The following is a 24478-nucleotide window of genomic DNA, read 5'->3' as shown; positions in this document are numbered from 1 at the left end:
AGAAAGTATTTTTACTCACGGCTTTTTCATCGCTCCGGCGAACGTAATGTGATTGACAGGAAATGGGTGTTACTGGGCGGAAACACGGCGTTTCAGGGGCGTGTGGCAGAAAACGCTACCGTTTCCGGAAAAAACGCAGGAGTGGCCGGAGAAACGGTGGGAGTGCCTGGGCGAACGCTGGGTGTGTTTGTGACGTCAACCAGGAACGACAAGCACTGAAATGATCGCACAGGCAGAGTAAGTCTGGAGCTACTCTGAAACTGCTAAGTAGTTAGTAATCGCAATATTGCGAATACATCGGTCGCAATTTTAAGAAGCTAAGATTCACTCCCAGTAGGCGGCGGCTTAGCGTGTGTAACTCTGCTAAATTCGCCTTGCGACCGATCAACTCGGAATGAGGGCCATGGTTTTGCCCAACTGCTAATCAAATTCCTGCTGCGATCAACTTGGAATTACCCCCATGGTGCAGTACAGTGAGAATATTCTGCAGTTACTGGTACGTATCGGGCTAAGTGCTGTCCCTAGGCATGTGCCTAATGGGGAATTCCCGCTGGTGGGCCACATGCAGAAGCAGCCAGTATTTACACTGCACAAAAACAATATACACATATTTGCTCCCCCTGCATTGCAGCATGGTGTGTTCCAGACAAAAGGGGGAATTCAGTTGGAAGTGAGGTTCTAGTGATGTAAAAACACCTTGCGCACCTCACACCCTATTTTGGATTACCGCAGGTATGCACACTCTCAATTCCAAATCTAAAAAGATAATGGCTGCAGGGGTTTCAGCACTGAAAGCCCCGCGGCGCGTGAAAAAAAAAAAAAAGATATTCACCTGTCTGTTGGTCTCCCCTCCATCTTCTGGGAGTAGCTGGGGGATGTAGTTTTCCCAGCCACCACCTCTGTGCAGTGGGAATACACTCACACTCACACGAAGGAGGGGGTGGGTGACACACACCGGGTGTCACACACACACACTCATCCACCACTGCTGCAGGAGAGCGGCTCCTGACATTGGATGCAGAAGACACCGCTTCGGAAGGTGAGTAATTACTGACTGCTTAAGCTAACGGGAGACTTCCAATTGTGTAATTAGTCCTCGCAGGGTGCCGCCGGGGTCCCACAGCCAGCCCTGATGGTTCTTCCCGGAAAAAAACTATTTTAGGAAACATCAGACTTGCTCTGGTGGAACGTGGAAGCAGACGCGGTGATCTCTCTCGTTTTCTCTCCTCTGAGTAGCGAATCGCCGCGGCTCTGGTAAACACTGCGCTGAGGGGTTTTTATTTCCTACCGGAATTCTCCCCAGTTACTTGCTATTTTTCTTTACTTACAAACATGAATTGGGCCCTGTGTGAAGGATACAGAGCACCCAGATGACACCCAGAACACACTGGTCAGAAGCCCATGCAGTGCTGGAGCCATGCTGCTCACTGTGCCACCATGTCGCCCAGCTGTATCTGCCTAAAATTACCTTTTCAAAGCGAGCCTGGATGAGATTAGCTTTCTGTATGATCCTCTGCTTCAGGTCGCTTAGACAGTCCTCCTTCACCTGGTGAGCCTGCAGGCGGCTCAGCTTCTCGGGTTCTCCTACCTGAGCCAGGAATGGTGCCAGGTAATCCAGTTCCAGCACCGCACGCCGTTTCTGCTCCTCCTGCAGAGAGCGCTCCTGTAACAGGGCAATGACACATCATAAAGGGAAGACGCCGTGTGCCTGGTACAGACCAACCCCAGCTCACCCAGATCCTCACCGCAGCCTCTCTCTCTTCCACGCTCTTCTCGTTTCTCTCCGTGTCATATATGGAGACAGCGAGCTGCGGATCTGCCTCTTCCTGAGAGCGAGCAGAGAGGATACCTAGTACCTGCCATGGGGAGGAGAGAGAATAATGTCCGGTCACTCTCCACAGTACATAGTAACTAAGAAATAGAAGTGTTATTAGTTTCTTTTTCATCAATTAACAAAATGCAAAGTGATTGAACAGAAGAGAAATGTAAATCATATCAGTATTTGGGGGGTCATTCCGAGTTGATCGCTCGCTAGCAGTTTTTAGCAGCCGTGCAAACGCATTGTCGCCGCCCACTGGGGAGTGTATTTTAGCTTGTGCAGAAGTGCGGCAAAATCGTTTTGTGCAAAACAAGAGTAGCCCTGTAGTTACTCTTTGTGTGCGTTGATTCTAACGACGGAGGGACGGCTTTTGACGTCACACACCCGCCCAGCCACGCCTGCGTTTTTTCTGCCATGCCTGCGTTTTTCTAAGCACTCCCTGAAAAGCTCAGTTGACACCCAGAAATGCCCTCTTCCTGTCAATCTCCTTGCGGCCGGCTGTGCGATTGTAATCGTCGTTAGAACCAGTGCAAAACCACAATGGACTTCGTACATGTACAACGCGTGTACGCATTGCGGAGCATACGCATGCGCAGATTAGCCGTTCCTTTCACTGATCGCTACGCAGCGAACAACGGCAGCTAGCGATCAACTCGGAATGACCCCCTTGGTGCGACCGCCCTTTGCCTTTTAAACAGCATCAGTTCTTCTAGGTACACTTGCACACAGTTTTTGAAGGAACTCGGCAGGGATGTTGTTCCTAACATCTTGACCACAAACATACAGCCAATGTCATTAAGAATTATCTTCAGCGTAAAGAAGAACAAGGAGTCCTGGAAGTGATGATTATGGCCCCTACAGAGCCCTGATCTCAACATCATGGAGTCTGTCTGGGATTACATGAAGAGGCAGGAGGATTCCAGCAAGCCTACATCCACAGATCTGGGGTTAGTTCTCCAAGATGAAAATGGCAGCTGGGTGATTCAGCACCACTCAAAAGAAACAGAGATAAAGATATGTTATCAAAACCAGATGAGAAATCCCAAAGGGGTTACCCTATATCAGTGATTTTCAACCTTTTTTTTACTCGCGGCACACTGAACAATATTTTAAAATTGCGAAGGCACACCATCAGTTCCCCACAGGAAAAAAAACAAAAAACACACATTGGCCCTCACAGTAAAAAAAATCCACACATACATTGGCCTACACAGAAAAAAACAAATCCTATTGCTCCCCACATGAATTATTCACATTGTTCCCCCCCATAAATCCATAGATCCTTATTCTACCCACATAAATCCTATTGTTCCCCACAGGAGTAATAAAATAACAAATATTAGTCCCTACCGGTCAGCTGTCCTCCTTCCTGTCCCTCAGTGGCGGGGGTTGTTCATAGTGGAGTGCTGCGAATACTGAGCAGCGGGCGGTCGGGCAGGTGTGGATGTGGGTGGGCAAGGAAAACTGTGTATGCAGGCGGGAACTGGAAGATGTGTATGCAGGTGGGTGGGCTGGCTGGATGGTGAGACGCGGCAGCTGTGACCTATGATATCACACTGCCACGTCTTCAAGGCATAGGTCACGGCCAGAGCACGACTGATCCTCTAAGAAGAGCTCGGGCCAACAGTTCATTCTGAAGGTGCAGGAAGCTGCTCTGGCTCCGCGGCACACCTTGCAACTGGTCGCGGCACACTAGTGTGCCACGGCACACTGGTTGAAAAAGCCTGCCCTATATATTATCACAATGGCGGTGCACCGAGTCAAGGGTTTAGCTTTTTCAAACAGTAGTAGAGAGAGAAGAAGACTCTTTTTGGGTGCACTCTTTGATTAGGACAAAATTGTCAGATTAGTTATGTAATTAAAACATACATTGTAATAAGTTCTGTCCAAGTCGAAAATATTATACCCACACGCATCACGTGCAAACACCACACAGAGTGGCCTCCGTGCGTGTGCTTGTTCGGCCGTGCGAGCGCATACCCGCACGCTGCATACATTTGCTCACGAGGTCCTGCGTATTAGCGCGTGGTGTCACAATCCTGACTGTAGGTTTTATATTTGGTGACTTACCCCTGCCATCTGTCCTGGATCCTGTGTCTTTTCACTCACGGAGTTAAACAGCTTGTCAGCACTATGAGTTTTCCTGAGTTCTCTGCCTGAGAGGTAATAGTTAATTAGCTCCACCTGTGGTGATCTCCTGTGTGAGGCTGAATTCAGTAATCTGAACTTTAGGTCTAAAAGCAAGCATCCTGTGTTTTGTAGAAGTTCAGGCTTCAGTGTTCTCTCGGCCTGCTAGGCCTCATTCTACATCACAGCCTTGGCTAGAGTAGTCACATGACAGTGACTGTTCACCTGACCCAGAGTTGTTCAATCCTCTGCCAGCCTGAGACTCTCTGCATCACCTAATCCTGCTCACCAATCACCAAGGACCAGGAAGTATAAATCAGGAGGCTGAGTTAGAAACTGGGCCAGTTCCTCGTGTCACACACAGCTTTGTGTGAGTCTTCAAGCTGAGCTCTCTAAAGGTAATCTTTGTACCTAAGTTCCTGTGGAAACTCTGTTCCCTTGTTACCGTTTGGTTTACTTTTGTGTTGCCATTGATTTCACCATTTCCATGAGTCTCAATTTAAAGGCACAGTACTGAATTCCGTATTCTCCACTGAAAACCACAGCTGTCGTGTTTCAGTTTTACTGCTGTTGTAGTTGTGATCTCCAGAGCTCCCGTATCCCTTTGCCTTCTGTGTCTCTGCACCTCCGTGCCTCAGTACCTCCGTGCCTCAGTACCTCCGTGCTTCCAGCATCTTCGTGACTCAGTACCTCCGTGCCTCAGTACCTCAGTACCTCCGTGCTTCCAGCATCTCCGTGACTCAGTACCTCCGTGCCTCAGTACCTCCGTGCTTCCAGCATCTCCGTGACTCAGTACCTCCGTACCTCAGTACCTCCGTGCTTCCAGCATCTCCGTGACTCAGTACCTCCGTGCTTCCAGCATCTCCGTGACTCAGTACCTCCGTGCCTCAGTACCTCCGTGCTTCCAGCATCTCCGTGACTCAGCACCTCGTGCTTCCAGTACCTCTGTGCTTTCGGCATCCCGTGCCTCAGCACCTCCGTGCTTCCAGCATCTCCGTGACTCAGTACCTCCGTGCTTTCAGCACCCCGTGCGTCAGCACCTCCGTTCCCCCCAGCATCTTCGTGCCTCCAGCACCTCCGTGTCTCTACGCACCCCAGTGTCTCTACGCACCCCAGTGTCTCTACGCACCCCAGTGTCTCTTCGCACCCCAGTGCGTCCAAGCACTTCCGTGCCTCCAGTACCTCTGTGCTTTCAGCATCCCGTGCCTCCAGCACCTCCGTGTCTCTACGCACCCCAGTGTCTCTACGCACCCCAGTGTCTCTACGCACCCCAGTACCTCCAAGCACCTCAGTGCGTCCAAGCACTTCCGTGCCTCCTAGTACCTCAGTGTCTCCAAGCGCCTCCGCGCCTCCTAGCACCTTAGTTTCTCCAAGCATCTCAGTGTCTCCAAGTAACAGTGCACTTTAGCACAGTTGTACCTGGTATCTTCACTGATTCATCAGCACCTTTCCAGTTCTGTCTTTCAGGAGACCTTCAGCGTCCACACGTGCCTCCTGTCTGCCGACCTAATCCTGCATGAGGAGAACCTAGATTCGGCTATCTCTGCTGCGGTTCCTCTTCCCAGTCACCGGAAGAAACCCCGAGTTCACAACACTCCCAAACCAGGTCAGTGGTAGTATTCATATAATCCTCCAGTCGCCCGCACAGACTTCACTAACACCGGGTTCACAAAACCACAGTCATGACACGTGGTATGAGTAAATACGGTAGCATACGCATTCGCATGGAAAAGCCACAAAGACATATCTGATATTAAATCCACATAGCACATAATTTACACATAGCCTACATGCACCACACCAGCGAGTTCCATTTACTTCAGAGGTATAACAACAGAGGGATTCAACTTTACAGGATATGAGGGGACAGAATTAGGTTAGGAGGTGGTGTTTGGTATCCAGCTGTACAGTATTTCAAGGGCAATATTCTGATGGCAGTTTGCAGAATGTAGCACGCTCCTGCGCATAGATATGCGCAGGAGTACAATATTAATATTACACTGTATTTACAGTACTCTTGATATTTGGCGGGAACCCAGTGGAGAACATCTGCAAGTGCACCTGGTCCAGGCATCGCCCACCTATTCAAACCGACCTATGACCCCTCCTGTACTGTAAATGACCAGCCCTTTGACCTATAGGTGAAAAGATTACAGTTTCCATTGTTTCATGCCTTGGACCATTATATAAAAGCCAAGCCTCCTGGCCGGTCTCAGTCTATTCTCTGAAGGTCATCTTTCCAGATTGACTGTGGACCGGAATCGGGTGGCGCAGGCGAACAAACATATGTATCATTGGTTGTAGCTTTTTCTCTTGTGTTATTGTATTTCTGTTGTAACCCCTTTTAAGTAAATATTTGTTGCTGCGTTGGACCACAACATTACATATACAATTGGTGTCGCATTCCTTTCCTGTTAGGGGTTATAAAGTGTATTCCGCCGCACGTGTAGCTACTCCGTGCTTACAGCGTGACGGCGTGCTTACGCAACCTGTACGCATTTCATAGGGGTTTCACACACACACACGCTTAGCGGTCGCAGCGGCCTGTACATTTGTGTATTTAAGGTATTGCTTTTCCTTCCTGTAAGTTAAAATAAATCTGAGGTATTCAAAACATACTGACACAGATATTATAGATATCACAGATATATGTTTGGAACAACCTCCCTGCCAAGTTCCTTCAAAAACTGTGTGCAAGTGCACCTAGAAGATGCCTAATGTGAGTGAGCCGCCAGGTCCCGTGAGACTCTGCTAATGTTAGGCATCTTTTTTTTGTGCACACAATGTGCCTATACGGAGCAGAACAGAACTTCTATATATCAGCAGCAGGAGTGGGGTGGGAATACCTGACACATGCACACATACAGGTGTATAAAGACTGAATACCTCTGCCTCTGACTTCCGCACGGCATCCTGTGATCGCTGCTCTTCTTGCTGGAGATGAATGAGGGTCTCGTACACATACAGCTGCTTGTTGTACTTCCCAGAAGGCTCCACCTGATGGAGGAAACACAAACAGGAACGCTTAGAGGAAACGTCAGATTCACGCAGGATCTGGGAATCCACTTGTAGAATAAACCTATATTTACCCACTTCATGGCTGTCATGTCGTGCCACCAGTGGGAGCCACTAGGGTGAATGCACATCACAGGAAGGTCAGACATGATGACCGTCCACAATTAGAATGTAGATGTTCATTTAATTAATTTACAATTTGTGCCACTACAGCTCCAACACTAAAGCTTTCATTTGTAGGCTTCATACAGTATCACAATAACCAGAGTTCAGCACAATATGGTAACAATACATCTGCCGACTGAGGAACTCAGCGAAAATGGCGAAACGCATTCAGCACATACGACACGTGATCACCTATCTGTCGGGTCAGTCACTAGCACATTATAGGCTGGAAGGTCTGCGTTTTAATGGACGTCACTTGTAAAGAACACTGAAGAGGATCAGTGCACAGGGGTAGCCCTGCAAGATGGAAAGTTCCAAATACCCAGTTACTATACCTCCCAACATTCCGGAACAATCTCCCTGTCCCCCATAATAGAAAGCCATCCCCTGATCCACTAGCCCCTCCTCTCATGCTCACATCTTGCTAGACCACCTCCTTTAATCTAACATAATGGGGTGTTATATGCCACGCAACAAGACCATTTTATGGTGAAACGTGTTTTTGCACTATAAGACCTGTGCTGGTGAGCTGCTTATGTTCACCATGAGGAAAGGTGGCTCTGCTGTGACAGCTTATACTGTGGGGAGAAGAAGAGGAAAGAGGGCGCTGCTGTGACAGCTTATACTGTGGGGAGAAGAGGAGGAAAGAGGACCCTGCTGTGACAGCTTATACTGTAGGGAGAAGAAGAGGAAAGAGGGCCCTGCTGTGACAGCTTATACTGTGAGGAGAAGAAGAGGAAAGAGGGCGCTGCTGTGACAGCTTATACTGTGGGGAGAAGAGGAGGAAAGAGGGCCCTGCTGTGACAGCTTATACTGTGGGGAGAAGAAGAGGAAAGAGGGCCTTGCTGTGACAGTTTATACTGTGGGGAGAAGAAGAGGAAAGAGGGCCCTGCCGTGGCAGCTTATACTGAGGGGAGAACGAGGAAAGAGGGCCCTGCTGTGGCAGCTTATACTGAGGGGAAAACAAGAGGAAAGAGGGCCCTGCCAGCTTATACTGAGGGGAGAACAAGAGGAAAGAGAGCCCTGCCATGGCAGCTTATACTGTGGGGAGAACAAGAGGAAAGAGGGCCCTGCTGTGGCAGCTTATACTGAGGGGAGAACAAGAGGAAAGAGGGCCCTGCTGTGGCAGCTTATACTGTGGGGAGAACAAGAGGAAAGAGGGCCCTACTGTGGCAGCTTATACTGAGTTGAGAACAAGAGGAAAGAGGGTCCTGCTGTGGCACCTTATACTGAGGGGAGAACAAGAGGAAAGAGGGCCCTGCTGTGACAGCTTATACTTTGGGGAGAACAAGAGGAAAGAGGGCCCTACTGTGGCAGCTTAAACTGAGTTGTAGAACAAGAGGAAAGAGGGCCCTGCTGTGGCGGCTTATACTGAGGGGAGAAGAAGAGGAAAGAGGGCCCTTCTGTGGCGGCTTATACTGAGGGAAGAAGAAGAGGACCCTGCCGTGGCAGCTTATACTGAGGGGAGAGCAAGAGGGAAGAGGGCCCTGTCGTGGCAGCTTATACTGAGGGAAGAAGAGGAAAGAGGGCCCTGCCGTGGCAGCTTATACTGAGGAGAAAACAAGAGGAAAGAGGGCCCTGCCGTGTCAGCTTATACTGAGGGGAAAACAAGAGGAAAGAGGGCCCTGCCGTGGCAGCTTATACTGAGGGGAGAACAAGAGGAAAGAGAGCCCTGCCGTGGCAGCTTATACTGAGGGGAGAACGAGAGGAAAGAGGGCCCTGTCGTAGCAGCTTATACTGTGGGGAGAACAAGAGGAAAGAGGGCCCTGTCGTGGCAGCTTATACTGTGGGGAGAACAAGACGAAAGAGGGCACTGCCGTGGCAGCTTATACTGTGGGGAGAACAAGAGGAAAGAGGGCCCTGCTGTGGCAGCTTATACTGAGTTGAGAACAAGAGGCAAGAGGGCCCTGCTGTGGCAGCTTATACTGAGTTGAGAACAAGAGGCAAGAGGGCCCTGCTGTGGCGGCTTATACTGAGGGGAGAAGAAGAGGAAAGAGGGCCCTTCTGTGGCGGCTTATTCTGAGGGGAGAAGAAGAGGACCCTGCCGTGGCAGCTTATACTGAGGGGAGAACAAGAGGAAAGAGAGCCCTGCCATGGCAGCTTATACTGTGGGGAGAACAAGAGGAAAGAGGGCCCTGCCGTGGCAGCTTTTACTGAGGGGAGAACAAGAGGAAAGAGGGTCCTGCTGTGGCACCTTATACTGAGGGGAGAACAAGAGGAAAGAGGGCCCTGCCGTGGCAGCTTATACTGAGGGGAGAACAAGAGGAAAGAGAGCCCTGCCGTGGCAGCTTATACTGAGGGGAGAACGAGAGGAAAGAGGGCCCTGTCGTAGCAGCTTATACTGTGGGGAGAACAAGAGGAAAGAGGGCCCTGTCGTGGCAGCTTATACTGTGGGGAGAACAAGAGGAAAGAGGGCCCTGCCGTGGCAGCTTTTACTGAGGGGAGAACAAGAGGAAAGAGGGTCCTGCAGTGGCACCTTATACTGAGGGGAAAACAAGAGGAAAGAGGGCCCTGCCGTGGCAGCTTATACTGAGGGGAGAACAAGAGGAAAGAGAGCCCTGCCGTGGCAGCTTATACTGAGGGGAGAACGAGAGGAAAGAGGGCCCTGTCGTAGCAGCTTATACTGTGGGGAGAACAAGAGGAAAGAGGGCCCTACTGTGGCAGCTTATACTGAGTTGAGAACAAGAGGAAAGAGGGCCCTGCTGTGGCAGCTTATACTGTGTTGAGAACAAGAGGAAAGAGGGCCCTGCCATGGCAGCTTATACTGTGGGGAGAACAAGAGGAAAGAGAGCCCTGCCATGGCAGCTTATACTGTGGGGAGAACAAGAGGAAAGAGGGCCCTGCCGTGGCAGCTTTTACTGAGGGGAGAACAAGAGGAAAGAGGGTCCTGCTGTGGCACCTTATACTGAGGGGAGAACAAGAGGAAAGAGGGCCCTGCTGTGGCAGCTTATACTGTGGGGAGAACAAGAGGAAAGAGGGCCCTACTGTGGCAGCTTATACTGTGGGGAGAACAAGAGGAAAGAGGGCCCTGCCGTGGCAGCTTTTACTGAGGGGAGAACAAGAGGAAAGAGGGCCCTGCCATGGCAGCTTATACTGTGGGGAGAACAAGAGGAAAGAGAGCCCTGCCATGGCAGCTTATACTGTGGGGAGAACAAGAGGAAAGAGGGCCCTGCCGTGGCAGCTTTTACTGAGGGGAGAACAAGAGGAAAGAGGGTCCTGCTGTGGCACCTTATACTGAGGGGAGAACAAGAGGAAAGAGGGCCCTGCTGTGGCAGCTTATACTGTGGGGAGAACAAGAGGAAAGAGGGCCCTACTGTGGCAGCTTATACTGAGTTGAGAACAAGAGGAAAGAGGGCCCTGCTGTGGCAGCTTATACTGTGTTGAGAACAAGAGGAAAGAGGGCCCTGCTGCGGCGGCTTATACTGAGGGGAGAAGAGGACCCTGCCGTGGCAGCTTATACTGAGGGGAGAGCAAGAGGAAAGAGGGCCCTGCCGTGGCAGCTTATACTGAAGGGAGAAGAAGAGGAAAGAGGGCCCTGCCGTGGCAGCTTATACTGAGGAGAAAACAAGAGGAAAGAGGGTCCTGCCGTGTCAGCTTATACTGAGGGGAGAAGACGAGGAAAGAGGGCCCTGCCGTGGCAGCTTATACTGAGGGGAGAAGAAGAGGAAAGAGGGTCCTGCCGTGGCAGCTTATACTGAGGGGAAAACAAGAGGAAAGAGGGCCCTGCCGTGTCAGCTTATACTGAGGGGAAAACAAGAGGAAAGAGGGCCCTGCCGTGGCAGCTTATACTGAGGGGAGAACAAGAGGAAAGAGCCCTGCCGTGGCAGCTTATACTGAGGGGAGAACGAGAGGAAAGAGGGCCCTGTCGTAGCAGCTTATACTGTGGGGAGAACAAGAGGAAAGAGGGCCCTGTCGTGGCAGCTTATACTGTGGGGAGAACAAGAGGAAAGAGGGCCCTGCTGTGGCAGCTTATACTGTGGGGAGAACAAGAGGAAAGAGCGCCCTGCTGTGGCAGCTTATACTGTGGGGAGAACAAGAGGAAAGAGGGCCCTGCTGTGGCAGCTTATACTGAGTTGAGAACTAGAGGAAAGAGGGCCCTGCTGTGGCAGCTTATACTGAGTTGAGAACAAGAGGCAAGAGGGCCCTGCTGTGGCGGCTTATACTGAGGGGAGAAGAAGAGGAAAGAGGGCCCTTCTGTGGCGGCTTATACTGAGCGGAGAAGAAGAGGACCCTGCTGTGGCAGCTTATACTGAGGGGAGAGCAAGAGGAAAGAGGGCCCTGCCGTGGCAGCTTATACTGAGGGGAGAACAAGAGGAAAGAGGGCCCTGCCGTGGCAGTTTATACTGTGGGGAGAACAAGAGGAAAGTGGGTCCTGCTGTGGCAGCTTTCACTGAGGGGAGAAGAAGAGGAAAGAGGGCACTGCTGTGGCAGCGTATACTGAGGGGAGAACAGGAGGAAATGTGGTGCTGCTGTGGCAGAATGTACTGAGGGGAGAACAAGAGGAAAGTTGTCCCTGTCATGGCTTCTTATACTGAAGGACCTTTAAGGAGGATGGTCAGGTCCATCATGTGAATAAACAAAACTCTTGACCTAGAAAGCCAGATGTCCAACACCATATTGATGAAGGTTATTTTTATAATCAGGATGCCCCCGGTGCTTGCATCATCAGTTTATCTGGGTTACAAAAAAAAAAAGTGGCAGCATTAAGGTGCACCACGTCAATTGGAATTTCATAATCAATATTACATATACCCTTTATTGAGTGTATACAATAAATGATTTCCCACCTACCACACCACTCTAATTTAGTACTAAATTTTAAAACATAACTTTTATTAGGTATATATATTTATTAAATCCCCACCTACTGAAGCTAAAAAGGCGAAATATTAAAAGATAGAATTTTAGTAAGAAAGAAAGTATTAAAATAAGTAGCGCCGGGATGTCGATGAACACTCCTGCTATTATTACATTAATGATTCAAATATCAGTGAGCAGTTTTGCAATATTCCACCAACCCAACGGAGCAGTTTTGCAATATTCCACCAACCCAACGGAGACAGGCACAAAGCATCCTGAGACTCCATGAATCACCTGGTAGGAGATACAGGTCTCTGGACTCAGTACAACATGTGTTCCCTTCTCTCCCAGGTTGGCCGGTTTCAGAAACTCCCAGTATGATGCTGTGATGTGGTCGTCTTGTCGGTGACAGCGGACATGGATGCGATCCTCCTTGATCAAGAAGATCCGCTCTGCCACATCCTCATTGGCTGGTTTCTCAGGGTTTCTATGGAAACGTTCTGTGATTTTCTGCCATTGTAAAACATAAATGTTCAGTTTAGTAATATAACAGTGCACAGCAGGACTCATCGTCCGCAGGGACCTATATAACACAGTGCACAGCAGGACTCATCATCCACAGGGACCTATATAACACAGTGCACAGCAGGACTCATCATCCACAGGGACCTATATAACAGTGCACAGCAGGACTCATCATCCACAGGGACCTATACAACACAGCACACAGACCTATTTAACACAGCAGGACTCATCGTCCGCGCGGACCTATATAACACAGTGTACAGCAGGACTCATCGTCCGCAGGGACCTATATAACAGTGCACAGCAGGACTCATCGGGGGGGTCATGCCGAGTTGATCGCTCGATAGCAGTTTTTAGCAGCCGTGCAAACACATAGTCGCCGCCCACTGGGGAGTGTATGTTCGCTTTGCAGAAGTGCGAACGCCTGTGCAGCAGAGCGCCTGCAAAATCTTTTTGTGCAAAACAAGACCAGCCCTGGACTTACTCTTCGTGTGCGTTGATTCTAATGTTGGAGGGATGGCTTTTGACGTCACACACCCGCCCAGCGTTCGCCCAGCCACGCCTGCGATTTCACTGGCATGCCTGCGTCTTTCCAAACACGCCTTGAAAATTGACAGTTGCCACCCAGAAATGCCCCCTTCCTGTCAATCATCCTGCGTTGTGCCGTGCGACTGAAAGAATCGGTAGAACCTGTGCAAAACCACAAAGAACTTTGTACCCGTACGTCGCGTGTGCGCATTGCGCTGCATACGCATGCGCAGAATAGCCGTTTTTTTACACTGATCGCTACGCAGCGAACAACGGCAGCTAGCGATCAACTCTGAATGACCCTCATCGTCCGCAGGGACCTATATAACACAGTGCACAGCAGGACTCATTGGCCGCAGGGACCTATATAACACAGTGCACAGCAGGACTCATTGGCCACAGGGACCTATATAACACAGTGCACAGCAGGACTCATTGGCCGCAGGGACCTATATAACACAGTGCACAGCAGGACTCATCGTCCGCAGGGACCTATATAACACAGTGCACAGCAGGACTCATCATCCACAGGGACCTATATAACACAGTGCACAGCAGGACTCATCATCCACAGGGACCTATATAACACAGTGCACAGCAGGACTCATCATCCACAGGGACCTATACAACACAGCACACAGACCTATTTAACACAGCAGGACTCATCGTCCGCGCGGACCTATATAACACAGTGTACAGCAGGACTCATCGTCCGCAGGGACCTATATAACAGTGCACAGCAGGACTCATCGGGGGGGTCATGCCGAGTTGATCGCTCGATAGCAGTTTTTAGCAGCCGTGCAAACACATAGTCGCCGCCCACTGGGGAGTGTATGTTCGCTTTGCAGAAGTGCGAACGCCTGTGCAGCAGAGCGCCTGCAAAATCTTTTTGTGCAAAACAAGACCAGCCCTGGACTTACTCTTCGTGTGCGTTGATTCTAATGTTGGAGGGATGGCTTTTGACGTCACACACCCGCCCAGCGTTCGCCCAGCCACGCCTGCGATTTCACTGGCATGCCTGCGTCTTTCCAAACACGCCTTGAAAATTGACAGTTGCCACCCAGAAATGCCCCCTTCCTGTCAATCATCCTGCGTTGTGCCGTGCGACTGAAAGAATCGGTAGAACCTGTGCAAAACCACAAAGAACTTTGTACCCGTACGTCGCGTGTGCGCATTGCGCTGCATACGCATGCGCAGAATAGCCGTTTTTTACACTGATCGCTACGCAGCGAACAACGGCAGCTAGCGATCAACTAATGACCCTCATCGTCCGCAGGGACCTATATAACACAGTGCACAGCAGGACTCATTGGCCGCAGGGACCTATATAACACAGTGCACAGCAGGACTCATTGGCCGCAGGGACCTATGTAACACAGTGCACAGCAGGACTCATTGGCCGCAGGGACCTATATAACACAGTGCACAGCAGGACTCATTGGCCGCAGGGACCTATATAACACAGTGCACAGCAGGACTCATTGGCCGCAGGGACCTATATAACACAGTGCACAGCAGGACTCATTGGCCGCAGGGACCTATATAACACAGTGCACAGCAGGACTCATTGGCCGCAGGGACCTATATAACACAGTGCACAGCAGGACTCATTGGCCGCAGGGACCTATATAACACAGTGCACAGCAGGACTCATTGGCCACAGGGACCTATATAACACAGTGCACAGCAGGACTCATTGGCCGCAGGGACCTATATAAGGATATCCTTATGTCTATCCCATGCATGTTTACATTGCTCTACTGTCTTATCCCCTACCACCTCTGATGGGAGGCTTTTCCACTTGTCCACTACCCTTTTTTGTGAAGTAATTTTTCCTCAAATTTCCCCTGAACCTCCCCCCTCCAGTCTCAGTGCATGTCCTCGTGTCCTATTGCTTCTCGTCATTTGGAGAATGTTTCCCTTCTGGACTTTGTTAAGACCCTTGATATATTTGAAAGGTTCTATCATGTCTCCCCTTTCCCTTCTCTGCTCCAAACTATACATACTGAGATTTCTTAGCCTTTCTGGGTAAGTTGTGTGATGTAGGCCATGCACCATTTTAGTTGCCCTTCTTTGTACAGTCTCTAATGTATTAATATCCTTTTGAAGATATGGCCTCCAGAATTGCACACAGTATTCTAGTGGCAGAATGTACTAAGGGAAAAATGAATTTTCAAATGTACTAAGACCCCACCTCCGGGTTTACTCTGCCGGGGGTATCAACATCTTTGGATGGCGATACCCTATAGAAGGGAAGCAGGTGGAAACACCAGGGAGGTGACTGAGACCCCCCGCACACCACCTCACAGGTATCGCGGGAGGCCTCCGTCACTGCATTGCAATGTTAATTGCATATGTTAGTACATATGCGATCAACATCGCTGCGATGGGCGGCGATGTATGTTATGTGAATGCAAAATTGTTTCCTCACAAATATTTAAAATGCCCACTCTAATATATACTGCAGACGCCAGGCGCATCTTATTACCATATACGATAAAAGTGCGCTGTACATCGCAAAACACTGCATCCCATAAGAGAAAACAATACACCCACACATTATCTGAGTTCCAAAGCTCATTGATGTATAAATTTGTTATTAAAGGGATATGGATTCAATATATTACAATGTACAGTATACCTATAGTTACAACTCATACAATAAGCAGTTAATACATACAGTTACATACAGTTACAGGCCAGCGATACAATTACCATATCTTTCAATGCATCCTCCTCTTAATATCTCTCTCTCTCTCAGCAAATAAATACAGGAACTGATCTGGCAATAACTCCATCATCGTCTAGTCCAAAACAGCAACTGACCTCCTGTGTGATCAGCAATGTGTTATATAGTTTGGGGGAGGGAACTTACTCATTCATGATGAGTCACTAGTCTCTTTGTATATGCTAATCAGGTTCAGCCTTGAAGACATCCAAAGGGCTGGCCTGAGCTTCCTGTCCACTACCTGTTTGGAATATCTATTGTTCTAATAAAAGTGATTTTAGCTTTTATACATTTAATCATAATTATTTGCTGCAATATCCTACAACTTAATAACAAGTATCAAATGAATCTACACATTAATCTGCTTGCTTTAATACCAAATATGACAGGTGTATCTGGTTTCGTTCAAATAATACACATACATGACATTACTTCATTATATAATTTTAAATCATCATGATGTCTGGCGCTTGATATTATTATAATTATGTACTGTATGAAATAAGTGTCGAATCCATCTCTGTGGCATGTCCGTGTAAATGCATGTGTTACCATATATTGCTGTGCTCGCTGCGCGTATTTGCAAGTATAGCGACTCATAATGTGTGTAGTTTGTATGTTCTTTTTATGTTATATTTTTGACTTCGACAGTCCACCCTTTGGCAGCAAACAATAACTGCCATCAATTATTAACATAAAAGAAAAAAAAAATATTTCATACAATAATTGGTGACCTAGACACAAGTATATATGCATTTCGCAAATCAGACACTTGACTATATTTGGGGAAGACAGGGAGGAGGACGAGACATCCTCTATATGCACTCGGCGGTCACGGGACCACTGGTTGGGTGTGGGACAACATTCAACCTATAGAGTATGCTGGGACAGTGCTTTGGCCTATAATGTCTGATTTGCGACGAACATTTCACACATACATGTACCTACGTCTTTGTACACTGATGTTTGGATTCGATTGAGATTCTGCTGGGTAGATGAAGAAGACACAAACAAATCGTGACAGTGACATATAAAATTTTCATGATCTACATATTCCTATCATTTTCTGAACATTGTTTCCATTTATGGAACGTATGCTAGGTCTATTTAATAATTGAACAAGGGTTATAAGTAGTGTCCTTCCTAAATAATATAAACCTTCGGAGTTAGGGGAGAGCCACTCATAAACCTTTCTTCCACATATATTAATGAGCTCTTTATCTGCAATGTATGAATAGCCATTGTCTGATTGTTCCTGATTACCTCTGAGCTCCATAACTACTAGACCTTTGATTTTTCTCTGACTTTAACAAACTGATCGGCTAATCCTGGGATCCTATAAGGAAATCACTCCTTCCTCCAGAACCAGTTCCAGTCCCACACTCGACTCCTCATAAAAAAAAAACCTCGCAAAAATAGAATATCCTGAAAAAAAATGTTTGTCAGCGGGAAAGAGAGAAAAGAGAAATAGAACAAAACAACTCTTGTTCATAACAAATCAATTACAATGACTGGTCTTTCTGCAATCCTTTAGTACGCTCAGGTAGTGTTCAACAGTGCCGCCTCTCAGTCTTCACGGAACAGAGTCTCTGGTGATACTTTTGCGATCTCACTCCATTTACGAGTTCCTTCCGGACTACCGACTTTCCTGCAATGGGAATCGTGGACCTAAGTCTCTCTCTCGGCTACTTTCACTGGGATAGTGCGGTCAACAAAACTTGATATGGTCCTTCCCACCTATTAGGCAACCTGAGCGTAAAAACAATCACACAGTCTCTTGGTTCACAATCAAGACAGTTAGTATTTGGCATACCAGCAATCAACAGTTTCAAGTTCTTTTGTCAAGTTCTCAAATGCTGGCTCATCTCAATAAGGTACTGTACTGTCACCTCATTGGTGTATTTCTGATCATTGGCCCTCATTCCGAGTTGTTCGCTCGCTAGCTGCTTTTAGCAGCTTTGCACACGCTAAGCCTCCGCCTACTGGGAGTGAATCTTAGCTTAGCAGAATTGCGAACGAAAGATTTGCATAATTGCAAATAGAAATTTCTTTGCAGTTTCTGAGTAGCTCGGGACTTACTCTGCCACTGCGATCAGTTCAGTCAGTTTGGTTACTGGTTTGACGTCACAAACACACCCAGCGTTCGCTCAGACACTCCCCCGTTTCTCCAGCCACTCCCGCGTTTTCCCCAGAAACGGCAGCGTTTTTCCGCACAGACCCATAAAACGGCCAGTTTCCGCCCAGAAACACCCACTTCCTGTCAATCACACTCCGATCACCAGAAAGATGAAAAATCCTCGTTATGCCGTGAGTAAAATACTTAACTTTTGAGTAAAATAACTAAGCGCATGCGCTCTGCGAACATTGCGCATGCGCAGTAAGCGACTAATCGCAATATAGCGAAACTCGGCAACGAGCGAACAACTCGGAATGAGGGCCGTTGTGCGGATCAATCATGACATGGGGTTGTCTTCCAAAAACAACCAAAAAGACACAAATACCAAAACAAAAACAAATTTCGAAGAGGATGATTCGTTGAGTGAAGATCTCGGAGTGGTTCCGAAGCTACATAATACTAGTGGCAGTATTTATGATCACAATGGTACAATTTCAAGCTTTGCTCCTACTTCTAGGGGTACCATTATCTACACACAAATTTCGGTGCAATTTTTCTTTGCGGTAAACACAGCAGCATCCGCGGTGGCAGGAAATGCCTCTACCCAGTTTGAGAAAACATCAGTGCACACCAATACATAACAATAATTCCTAAAGGATGTTAACTGTACGAAGTCGATTTGTATTTCCTGAAAAGATCCGTCTGCAGGAGGGATATGGGATGGCTCTGTTGGTATTGCTTTACCAATATACTTCCTCAAGCAAGCAAGACAGGTCATTGCTCTCTTACCTGCATGAGAATAGAATCCTGGCGCACACCAGTAGGCTCTCATCAGCCTGCACATACCCTCTTTGCCTAGATGAGTCAGACCGTGTGCCACCTCAGCTAGACTTGGAAGGTATGCTCTGGGGGCTACTGGCTTACCGTGTCCACCTGTCCACAGTCCTGAGGACTCCTGGCCATACCCTTTTGTCCTCCAGACTGCCTTTTCCTGTAGGGAACACAAATTTTTTCATTTCATTTAACTATCGTGTGTTTGCAATGTAGAGTACCATGAGCATAACTCAAAAAAAAAAAAAAAAAGAAACATCTCTAGAGGAGAGAAAGAAGAAGAAAATGAAAAAGAAAATGTCAGGTTTGCCATTCACCAACAGGCATATCAGTGTCTATACAAAATTTCTCTTCACCAGTATTCCCATTCTCCACCCTTTGTGCATGACAAGGCACACTGCAGAACTCTGAAGGACCTAGGCATGTGGAGTTTGAACTGTAATTGGGCCCATGTATTGTACTACCCTGTGTGAACGCAAAAGCTGAAGAGGAAAACTGTAGAGAAACAGAATAGAGGTTGGTGACAGATGAGTTTGTAGAGGTGAAGAATTTATAAAAATTTGACAACTGGATTGGGCACTACGGGGAAGTGATTCTCTACTTGGTCTACTCCCCTTAAAAAAAATTCTGTGTTTGTCATATCGCTATTGGGACTATCCCAGCCATCAATCCAGTGACCTGTCCATCGTAAGTTCATAGGGAACCCGGTATCTGTGAGATAACTTCCTCTACCTGTGATGGACATGCATCTAGAACAGTAGAATGCGACATTAGTCTTTGTGGGTGTCTAACATACTTTGTACTTCCTGAGCGGGAGCACAGTATATGTATATCATATCTAACAAAATTAAGTTAATCAGGGGCCATTTCTGCTAGGAAAAAGAAGCAAAAGTTTAGAGGCCCCATCTTAAGTTTTGTCAAAGGGTAATGTTGCATTTATTTTGTTCTTCCCATTAGCCGAATCTGTGTTTTCTATATGGCTTATGATTCCTTACTATATGTCCCTTGGTCCCGTCTATGTGTTTAATAATGTGGCTTTTGTTTTCTGTCAAGGGGATCTATATTGACTATGTGTCCTACTAGTTGTCACGATCCGGGTATCTGGACGCCATTTCTTACCCATCAGATGCCTCCTAAGGTTGGCTCAGCGCTCCAGGACCGGATCCCATCTGTTATCCTAATGTTCACATTCCTGCATCCTCTCCTGTCTCTCTGAGACGCTGTCACAGTAACGCCTTATTACATCTGGCATGGCGTCTCCCGCGGCCTCCGCCGCCGTCCCTGAGCTTCTGCATGCAGAGTGTCAGAGTGGCGATTACGTCAGCCGCGGCCTCCGCTGTGTCCGCGTGGTTGGATGTGCACTTGTCAGCCTGGCGTCTCCTGTCTCCAGTGGCCGGCGCCGCCATTACTGTTTTCATTACCACATGGATTACAAACCAAACTTCCCTCCAAGTGTCTGCATGGGCGCAGCCATCTTGGATTCTGTCAGCTGATCATTTCCTCCAATCTGTTGTCAGTATTGTTAATCTGCATAATTGCCTAGCCAATCCCTTCCTTGCTGCAGGTATAAATACACTGTGCCTGAGCAAGGAAGGCGTCAGTGCTTTGGTTGTCAAACCTAGTTCCTGTTTGTCTCTCTCCTGTGATTGTCTTCCAGGTTCCAGCTCCTGTCTCAAGACTTCCACCATAGAGACCCGCACCAGCATTCCACCTGCGGTGTAGCCTGACTCTCCAATCCATTGTGGATTCATCTGTTTCCAGCTACAACATTACCTGCTTCCAGCTCAGCTTCCAGCAGAGTACAGCTTCCCTTAAAGGGCCGGTGTCCTTTCTACACTTTACCACTCTCCACCGGTATTATTATTTCTCCGCTCTCAAGTTCTACATTTCAGTTCATATTTCATCGCTCCCAAGTTCATTTATTATTTAACTGGTTCCAGCCAGTATCCACTCCATGCTAACAACAGTCTGGTTCCAGCCAGTATCCACAGCAGCTGTTTTACCTTCAGCAACCCAGCTTTTCCTGGAACACCAGCTGGCACAATCCTGGGTTATCTCCATTGCTACAGTCGGGCCTGGTAAGGACTTTCCATCTAGAAGATCATAAGAACTATCTCACACTACCAGTGCCCTGTGGCTCCTGCCATCCTGTAGTACCCAGGAACTGTATTTATTATTTGCTGACTTTTACGTTTTCTTTTACTGCTGCTGTGTTGCGGAGTTGTCATAATAAACATCATTGACTTTTATCCAAGTTGTCGTGGTCACGCCTTCGGGCAGTTATTATTCATGTTACTTACATGTCCAGGGGTCTGATACAACCTCCCAGGTTCCGGTACATCTCAGCCCCTACAACTGAGGCTGCCTCCCGTCAGCTCAGGCCCTCAGTTGTGACAGTAAGCACTGACCTAATGAATCCAGCCGGAGACCAGGATCAAGCGGCCAGGCCGATGCAAGAACTGGCAGCCCGACTAGAACATCAGGAGGCTGCACAGGGCCACATCATCCGCTGTCTCCAGGATCTCTCTACTCGGCTGGATGGGATTCAGACAACTCTCCGTGGATCAGGCGCATCTGGTGCGTCAACCACAGTGACTCCAGCTATAACCCCACCCACCTTACCCATTTCTGCTCCACGTCTTCATCTTCCAACGCCAGCAAAATTTGACGGATCTCCAAGATTCTGCAGGGGATTTCTCAACCAGTATGAGATTCAGTTTGAGCTACAACCTGGCAATTTTCCCAGTGACCGTACAAAAATTGCCTACATCATCTCTCTTCTCAGTGGCTCCGCCCTTGACTGGGCATCACCGTTATGGGAGAGGTCCGACACCCTGCTATCTTCTTACACTGCATTCGTGTCAACATTCAGGCGCATCTTCGACGAGCCAGGCCGGGTAACCTCAGCTTCATCCGAGATTCTCCGTTTACGCCAGGGGTCACGTACTGTAGGACAATATCTGATACAGTTCCAGATCCTGGCATCCGAACTGGCATGGAACGACGAGGCCCTGTATGCTGCATTCTGGCATGGCTTATCTGAGCTTATTAAAGATGAGTTAGCTACCAGAGACTTACCTTCTAAGTTAGATGAGCTAATCTCACTCTGCACGAAAGTTGATTTACGCTTCAGAGAGAGAGCAACTGAGCGTGGAAGATCATCTGCTCCAAAATCTTCTGCTCCTCCTCCTCGTCAACTGTCACCATCTAAAGATGAGCCCATGCAAATTGGCCGTTCCCGTTTAACTCCTGCTGAGCGCCGAAGACGTCTCTCTGAGTCTCTTTGTCTTTACTGTGCAGCTCCGTCTCACACCATCAATGCCTGTCCCGAACGTCCGGGAAAACTCCAAACCCTAGCTCGCCCAGGAGAGGGCCGGCTAGGAGTAATGATCTCCTCTCCATCTCCTCATGATTGTAATCTCCCAGTCTCGCTTCAAGTTGCTCAACGTTATCGGAACGTCATTGCTCTCCTTGATTCCGGAGCAGCTGGGAACTTTATTACTGAAGCCTATGTTAAACGGTGGTCCCTACCCACCGAGAGACTTCCTTCCTCCTTTTCCTTAACTGCCGTGGATGGCAGTAAAATTTTTGATACTGTTATTGCTCTAAGGACTCTACCAGTTCGTCTGAGAGTGGGAGTTCTTCATTCCGAACTTATTTCACTTTTAGTGATTCCAAGAGCCACACATCCTGTGGTCCTGGGCCTTCCATGGCTCCGTCTTCACAATCCTACAATTGATTGGACGACTACGCAAATCCTGGCATGGGGTTCCTCCTGTGCAGAGACATGTTTGTTTAAAGTATTGCCTGTCTGTTCTTCCTCCCCCAGGTCGTCTGATGTTCCACCTCCTCCATATCAAGATTTCACGGATGTGTTCAGTAAAGCTTCTGCTGATATCCTTCCTCCTCATAGAGAATGGGACTGCCCGATTGATCTCGTTCCAGGGAAGGTTCCACCTCGAGGCCGAACTTATCCGTTGTCTCTGCCTGAGACGCATTCTATGGAGGAATACATTAAAGAGAACCTAGCAAAGGGGTTCATTCGACCTTCTTCTTCCCCAGCCGGCGCAGGCTTCTTTTTTGTAAAAAAGAAAGATGGTGGTCTGCGGCCGTGCATCGACTACAGAGGTTTGAACGACATTACCATCAAGAACCGTTATCCTTTACCCCTGATTACTGAGCTCTTTGACAGAGTTAGCGGAGCTACCATCTTTACAAAGCTGGACTTGCGAGGTGCATACAATCTCATCCGGATCCGTGAGGGTGACGAGTGGAAGACCGCCTTTAACACCCGTGACGGACATTATGAGTACCTCGTCATGCCCTTCGGATTGAGCAATGCTCCAGCTGTCTTCCAGCATTTTGTCAATGAGATTTTCAGAGACATTCTATACCGTCATGTCGTGGTCTATCTAGACGATATCCTCATTTTTGCCAACGATTTAGAGGAACATCGTTTTTGGGTTAAAGAGGTTCTGTCCCGTCTCCGTGTCAATCATCTCTATTGCAAATTAGAAAAATGCGTCTTTGAAGTCAAGTCCATTCCGTTTCTAGGGTACATTGTGTCCGGTTCCGGACTAGAGATGGATCCTGAGAAACTACAAGCAATTCAGAATTGGCCGGTACCCTTAACCCTCAAAGGGGTCCAGAGGTTCTTAGGGTTCGCCAATTATTACCGAAAGTTTATACGAGACTTTTCCACCATTGTGGCGCCTATTACTGCTTTCACCAAGAAGGGTGCTAACCCGTCCAAGTGGTCTGAAGAAGCCATGCAAGCTTTTCATCTTTTAAAACAGAGGTTCATCTCTGCGCCTGTCCTGAAACAGCCTGACATCGACTCTCCTTTCATCTTAGAGGTGGATGCCTCCTCCGTTGGAGTAGGAGCGGTGTTATCTCAGAGGGCTAAAGATGGCCATTTACACCCTTGCAGTTTCTTCTCCCGGAAGTTCTCCCCAGCTGAGCGCAACTATGCCATTGGCGACCAGGAGTTGCTAGCCATCAAGCTCGCTCTAGAAGAGTGGAGGTATCTGTTGGAGGGAGCTTCTCATTCAATCACCATACTTACAGACCACAAGAACCTTTTATACCTGAAGGGCGCACAATGTCTCAACCCTCGTCAGGCCAGATGGGCACTTTTCTTTTCCAGGTTCGACTTTAAACTCCAGTTCTGTCCGGGCTCTCAGAATCGCAAGGCCGATGCCCTTTCCCGCTCATGGGAGCAAGAAAATGAGTCAGAGTCTTCAGACAAGCATCCTATTATAAATCCGTTGGCATTCTCCACGGTAGGGATGGACTCTACGCCCCCATCAGGGAAAAGTTTTGTGAAGCCGATGCTAAGGAAGAAGCTCATGCATTGGGCCCATGCTTCCCGTTTTGCCGGACATACAGGTATCCAAAAAACCCTGGAGTTTATCTCTAGGTCCTATTGGTGGCCAACTCTGAAAAAGGACGTCTTGGAGTTTATTGCATCTTGCCCAAAGTGTGCCCAACATAAAGTATCCCGCCAGTCGCCTGCGGGGCAACTGGTTCCACTATCCGTTCCCCGTCGACCATGGACCCACTTGTCGATGGATTTCATTACAGACTTACCCATGTGCAACAAGTTCAATACCATCTGGGTGGTAGTTGACCGGTTCACCAAGATGGCACACTTCATTCCTCTCACCGGTCTTCCGTCAGCTTCCAAGTTGGCTCAAGTATTCATACAAGAGATCTTCCGACTCCACGGTCTTCCTGAAGAAATTATCTCTGATCGAGGAGTTCAATTCACAGCCAAATTCTGGCGAAGTTTATGTCAAGTCCTCCAAGTCAAGCTAAAGTTTTC

At 48.3% G+C, this 24478-nt stretch overlaps 1 protein-coding gene across 2 annotated transcripts in view; it reads right to left on the bottom strand.

Moving 5' to 3' along the window:
• The window catches only part of DRC7 (dynein regulatory complex subunit 7), a 173218-nt gene that overhangs the window by 10458 nt on the left and 138282 nt on the right, over positions 1 to 24478 (bottom strand). For both annotated transcript variants that reach the window (XM_063945804.1, XM_063945805.1), the window contains exons 13-16: positions 12221 to 12436; positions 6833 to 6943; positions 1746 to 1856; positions 1469 to 1663 (exon numbers count right to left, since the gene is read on the bottom strand). In XM_063945804.1, the coding sequence (XP_063801874.1) occupies positions 1469 to 1663; positions 1746 to 1856; positions 6833 to 6943; positions 12221 to 12436 (633 nt within the window). The remainder of the gene's footprint in view (positions 1 to 1468; positions 1664 to 1745; positions 1857 to 6832; positions 6944 to 12220; positions 12437 to 24478) is intronic.

Source organism: Pseudophryne corroboree, chromosome 11, assembly GCF_028390025.1.
Source record: "Pseudophryne corroboree isolate aPseCor3 chromosome 11, aPseCor3.hap2, whole genome shotgun sequence".
Classification (NCBI taxonomy): Eukaryota; Metazoa; Chordata; class Amphibia; order Anura; family Myobatrachidae; genus Pseudophryne; species Pseudophryne corroboree.
The sequence above is the reverse complement of the archived record's forward strand: the minus strand, read 5'-3'. Positions and strand labels throughout refer to the sequence as shown.